Here is a 5620-nt window from a genome sequence, read left to right on the forward strand (position 1 = left end):
GCGACACAGCCACGATAAGTCTTTTTTCTATAATGACCTGAAACGGAGAAAACCAACCAAATAGTCACATTTTCTAAGAGATAAGCAACAATGTGTATTTACTTGATAAATGACCAAAACTGATCAAACTATTTAATAAATTTGTTTCCATCATTTCATTTTCTGTCAATCAAGTAATCGATTAGTTAACAAATCATTTTGTTTCGATCAATGTTTGATTGTTACCTTTCTAGAGCCAATCTAATATTAATCAGCAACGCACACGTTTTTGGATGCAACAGATGTCAGCGATGAATGCAACTGAAGGTTACCAAAAGTTATCAAATGTGTTTCTGTTATAGTCGTAAACATCCTAATGTGTGCTTACCTATGATCCAGTCTTAAAGTTAATTAGCAGAGGTGCAAGTTTTTTTGACATTATACCCATGTGTTCATAAGCATTAATGTGAATTAGTGTGTGCGTGTGTATGTGCGTGTGTGTGTGTGTGTGTGTGTGTGTGGGAGGTGTTATCAGGCTCCCTGTTCTGCCCATCGTCAGTATCCAAGCTTCTGTGTTGATTCTAGACCTGAAGATCAATAGCAGCAATATGTCAGCTCTCAAGGACGGGACAATGAATTACACAGGCTTTTAGGCACACAAGCACATTAACACACACACACACACACACACACACACACACACACACGCACACACACACATGCACACACACAGCAGACTTAGACGCTAATGTAAGCTTGGAAAGGCAAATACATGACCCGGAAAATCTCACATTTGTTATGTGCTAATGGTTTTTAGTTACTAAATAAATCACAAACTGCTGGAAGAATCTCGAGAGCTAAAATTACCAAACCGTTTTTAGATTCTTCAACAGAATGGTTGAAATACTTAGAAACTTGCTCATAACCGATTAGTTTTATCCAAGCCTTCAGACACGGCGCATTATGCAGTTAAATATATATTTAGTCTTATCTTTTGAGCATTATGTTGAATTTTTAAAAGGTCATTAAAGATTTATTTTATCTTTCCACCTATTTAACAGGTCATTTATCAGACATATTTAATAATCTACAGAATTTGAAGTAATATAAAGGTCAAATACTAGATAACCAAGTTCTGAGTATTGGCTTTCGTACACCTTAATGGTTACGTTTACTTTTTAATTTCAACTAATTAAATAGATTCATAGCAGGAAAGGTTTATTACTTAACAATTCCCCATATGAAACTGTACTTGTGAAATTACCCCATCATTCAATCATTAGAGTAATTAACATTAAAGTTTAATGAACAGCATTTAAAAATAGTGTTGCTAAATTCCCATCATGATCCCTACATTCATCAACATACAATATCATAGAGGGGTGTATATGGTTACTATTTCAACGATATTATGCGTTAAGGCTTTTTGGTTTGTAGACCATGGGTGTTAATTACACACAATGATGAACACGTCATCTTTAATCCTCAAGGAGAAATCAACGCGAGTCGTCGCGCGAGAAAGGCTTTCAAATCACGACAGAAAAACGTGTCCCAAGTACAAAACCTTTTTTTTTTTTATTTTCCATGATCAAACTGCAAAACATCTAGAAAAATATACAAACAAATGCTTAACCTTTGACAACATCGAACATTCGGGAAAACAAGGAAACATAAAAGAAAAGGAATATTACCATTCCCCGCCCCCAAGTTACTGATAAAAGCGCACATTCATTCCCGTTTTCCTCTCTTTCGTATATGTATAGCGTCGTGTTCTGCCTTTTTATGCGATCGTCGTTACTGCGGGGGTTGTTTTTTTTTGTTGTTGCGTTTTACACGTCGCCGCAGTAACCAGAGTCATTGGACAGCTGTGAGTTGGAGCTGCGGTTGGACGAGGAGGTCCAGATGTCCAGGTTCATGTGCGGCCCGAAGGGGTGGAAGCTGGAGTACTGCAGGAGGGGCCGGCAGGAGCCGCCGGGCTCCCGGCTGAAGGGGGCGGCGGCGTGGGCCGGCGCCACCGGCGACACGGGCGACATGGGCGCCGAGCGGTCCGCCTGGAAGTGGCTCTGGTAGGGCTCGCTCTGCGGGGTCCAGATGGAGCCGAACAGGCTGGACATGGGCGACAGGCTCCGGGTACCGTGGAAGTATGGCTGGAGGAGGGGGGGGGGGGGGAAAGAAAGGAAAGCACCAGTGTTATCGTTTGGTGTTGTCATGGGTGCCGCCGTGAGTGGTGGACACCGTGGGTGTGCGTTTCTGACGAGTGCCGTCGCATTATGCCATCACGTTTCCAGCCCTTTGTGGAAACACTCTGGGTTTGCGATTCCCCGTTTCCATCCCGCCGTACAAACCGAGGGTCCGGAATACATTTAACGGCTGAAAAGACGAGGAGGAGCGGGAGGAGAAGAGCAGATGAGAATCCGGTTTGAGCCGCGGCCCAGTGGGCCGACTCACCCCCCCCGGGGGGCCCCCCCGACGGAGCCCGCCGTCTCATATCGCTCTGAACTGGGGAGCAGATCTCCCCTCCCGGAACAATCTCCATCACAAAAGGACCTGCGCTATATCCCTCCTGCGTCCCCCCCCCCCCCCCCCCCATCGCGGAGACAGACCGGGATTGGAATTGAACTGCACAGAGATAACCCTGCGGCCGGGCCCACAGCGAAGACCATCCCACCCCCCACCTCCCCCCTCCCACCGCGGTGAGATGACTCACCTTGCTGCCCACGCAGGCTGCAGTGTCCCAGGCGGAGGGCGTCTCCTGGGGACAGTCCTCGCTCCAGCTGGGCTGCTGGCTGTAGGCCCCCTGGCTCTCCTGACAGGGGAAGCCGTTGGAGGGGAAGTTCTGCCCGTTGCCTGCAGGGAGGGAAGACGTGCGTGATGAGACCTAAAGACACGCGTTAACACCGGGCGGACAGGTGCTGGAGGAACATCTGGCACAAAACTAAAAACACTGTTCCTTTGTTCTGTGTTATGGCTAAGTGCAAGATAATGGGGGAATGCAACTAATTATCTAATTCTGTTTAGAATTTACTTAACTTAATAATGACAATAAAAAGACACAATTCAGCTCCATTGACCACAGACCCCGGGAGAAGACCTAAAGAACTTTGACTAAGGAGGGCATTGAGGTAGTTTGAGTTGGTGTTCAGTAATCGTTTCATTGTTTTAGCCCAACTCCCATGTTCTATTTTAGCTGTGCAATTTGAGACTGCTCCAATGAAAAGTGCTTCATAAATAAATCAACAAACAGACCGATTGCACATTGCCTTCACAGATTTATTTTTTATGTGGGTGAACTTTTCCATCAAGGAGACACCATTGTCTTACCGCACCATTATGAAACTAACAGCGTCCTTGATTCTGATTGGCTCGGAAAAAAAAACTATTCTTTTTTTTGCCTTAATGCGTAGGCAATCCCAAAGTACGCAAGCCTTTGTTACTTGGCAACCATTTTGCCGTATTGAGGAAGTACATCTCTTTGCGTAAGAGTTATGATTAGTTTTCAATAACTGATGGCATTGTCTGATGCGGTGTGTTCATTTTGATAAACCTCCCGAGGTATTCTACAGTAACCGCTTTAGAAACCCTCTTAGAACTTCGTGCCTGACAACAACGCCCCCTAGCTGTTTGAAATCCACTTTAGACCGCTGCCTCTCGTGGCTTATCGCTACACACACACACACACACACACACACACACACACACACACACACACACACACACACACACACACACACACACACACACACACACACACACACACACACACACACACACACACACACACACGCACACGCACGCCGCCTACCCACCCATCATGTAGCTGCTGTCCTGCTGCTCACAGTAGCCGTAGGGGCCGTTGCTGCACTGGCTGTTTGCACTGTTCCAGGGAAACCTGCGCACAGAGAGAGAGAGAGAGACGCTTTAAAACACGCTGCCGTACCGCACACCTGCAGGAACCCAGCGGTCGCTGGCGGCGCTGGGGACACACTGACCGCACAGGTGAGATCGACAAAAACAAACAGGGAATAACGTCAAACCCATCAGCTCGTCAGCAAAACGTTGTGCATTGTGGTTCATATCTGGAAAATCAGACAAAAAGGGAAAAGTAGCTCGGATTGAACTGTACTGATTAACTCAATTGCTCCGTTTAAGGATTTCAACTCAACCAATGATTGGAAAAGGAAGAACAAAGGAAAAGGGAAAGGCACACACTTCCTGACAGTTGATTTACAACGACAATAAAACCCAATTACTTATAAGCCAGAAAACGTTGTAAAAGGCGATTGGGGGTGAAATGTGGTCAAATGGCTTGGCAAGGTTGCTATGAAACACGCTTTGTTTGACCAACGCTGGGGACCGAGCTGAAGGGAGGACGGCCCGGGGGGGGAATAGGAGGACAGGGTTACCTGCCTGTCTCACTACCCCCCAAACGACAGCGAACAGCATGTGAATGTCTCCCCGTTTGGACGGCGCCCGTGAGCCACGGTGCAGTCACCTCCGTGTGTGTGACCACACAGAGGGGGGGGTGGGGGGGGGGGTGCATGTTCGGGGACACGTACCCGTGGTAGGGGCCGGGCGCGGGGGCCTGCGGGACAGGGGGCAGGGCGTCGCTGGCCGCGTTGTACCGGAAGTCGTTGGTGAGCGGGACGGAGGGGGCCGACCACGTCTCCTCTGGGACGTACTGCCCCGTCAGGTCTGAAACGGACAGAGATCGTCATCATCATCATCATCATCGTGGACGTCTAGTCACTATCGACGGCAACATGCCAAGCTTGCGGGTCCTACAGATCTGCAGCCCAGGAGAGGCCTGTGAGCGTTGAGGCGTGTTGCCACCACTGACACGCCCTGTAGCGGACTTCCTTGCAAGTCCCTCGTCACGCAAGGTTGCTAGTTCGATCCCCGGCTCGTCCCAGCTGTTGAGCTGTCGAGGTGCCCCTGAGCAAGGCACCTCTCACCCTAACCGCTCCCGACGAGTCGGCTGTCGCCCTGCGTGGGTTGACTCCGCCGTCGGTGTGTGAATGCGTGCGTGAATGGTTGCATTTCAGGCGATATTGTAAAGCGCTTTGGATAAAAGCGCTTTATAAATGCAATCCATTTACTTGGATGAAATAGTTGTATTTAATAGAAGGGGAAACTCTGCACAAAACATTATAAATACATATCATTAAGTAATAAGTAGAAGCCTGCAAGACCTGCCTAGCAGGCTTGCAGGCTAGGGAGAGGTCTAGTTAGTCAATACCAAACCACTCCCGACATGAAGACGCGTGGATGGGACGGCGTTGGGGGGGGCGTGTCCTCTTACCCATGTTCCTCTCCACGCCCGCGGTCACTGACGCGAAGCTAGGGCTGAAGCCCGAGGGGCCCGGGGCCTGGGTGCTTTGGCACTGGTCTTTACAATACAAGCTGTTCATACTGCACGGAGACAAGCACAGCGGTTAACACGTTAACATGAGGTCTGTACAGTACATGGGTTCAGATGATGCTAAACATAATGTAGTAGTTCATCATTCAGTGGCTGTGAAAGAGAGGTGTTTGGAGACCCACCTCTGAGCCTTGTAGGTGGCGTTCACGTTCTGGTAGCAGTCTCTCTCTGCTGGATAAGTGTTGTACTGCATAGAGTCCCCTGTTGGCGCAGAACAGCACA

The 5620-nt window shown here is 48.3% G+C and overlaps 1 protein-coding gene across 1 annotated transcript; it reads right to left on the bottom strand.

The window, feature by feature from the left end:
• Nucleotides 1-1530: 1530 nt before the first annotated feature.
• LOC311375812 (transmembrane protein 131-like) lies at nt 1531-5593 on the bottom strand. Its single transcript, XM_084490861.1, has 6 exons — nt 5521-5593; nt 5279-5388; nt 4536-4671; nt 3786-3868; nt 2687-2826; nt 1531-2126 (listed from the first exon to the last, which is right to left on the bottom strand). The coding sequence occupies exons 1-6, from the start codon at nt 5589-5591 to the stop codon at nt 1809-1811; spliced, it is 858 nt and encodes a 285-aa protein (XP_084346987.1). The 5' UTR covers nt 5592-5593; the 3' UTR covers nt 1531-1808.
• Nucleotides 5594-5620: the final 27 nt, after the last annotated feature.

This window comes from Micromesistius poutassou (assembly GCF_964030765.1).
Source record: "Micromesistius poutassou genome assembly, contig: SCAFFOLD_6373, whole genome shotgun sequence".
Taxonomy (NCBI): Eukaryota; Metazoa; Chordata; class Actinopteri; order Gadiformes; family Gadidae; genus Micromesistius; species Micromesistius poutassou.

Excerpts from the sequence above, each read along its gene's own strand:
- LOC311375812 (XM_084490861.1), bottom strand. The coding sequence starts at position 5,591 with ATGCAGTACAACACTTATCCAGCAGAGAGAGACTGCTACCAGAACGTG. Across the intron at positions 5,389-5,520 it reads GCCACCTACAAGGCTCAGAG|TATGAACAGCTTGTATTGTA; the intron begins GTGGGTCTCCAA and ends GTCTCCGTGCAG. Across the intron at positions 2,827-3,785 it reads GGACAGCAGCTACATGATGG|GCAACGGGCAGAACTTCCCC; the intron begins GTGGGTAGGCGG and ends CCCTCCCTGCAG.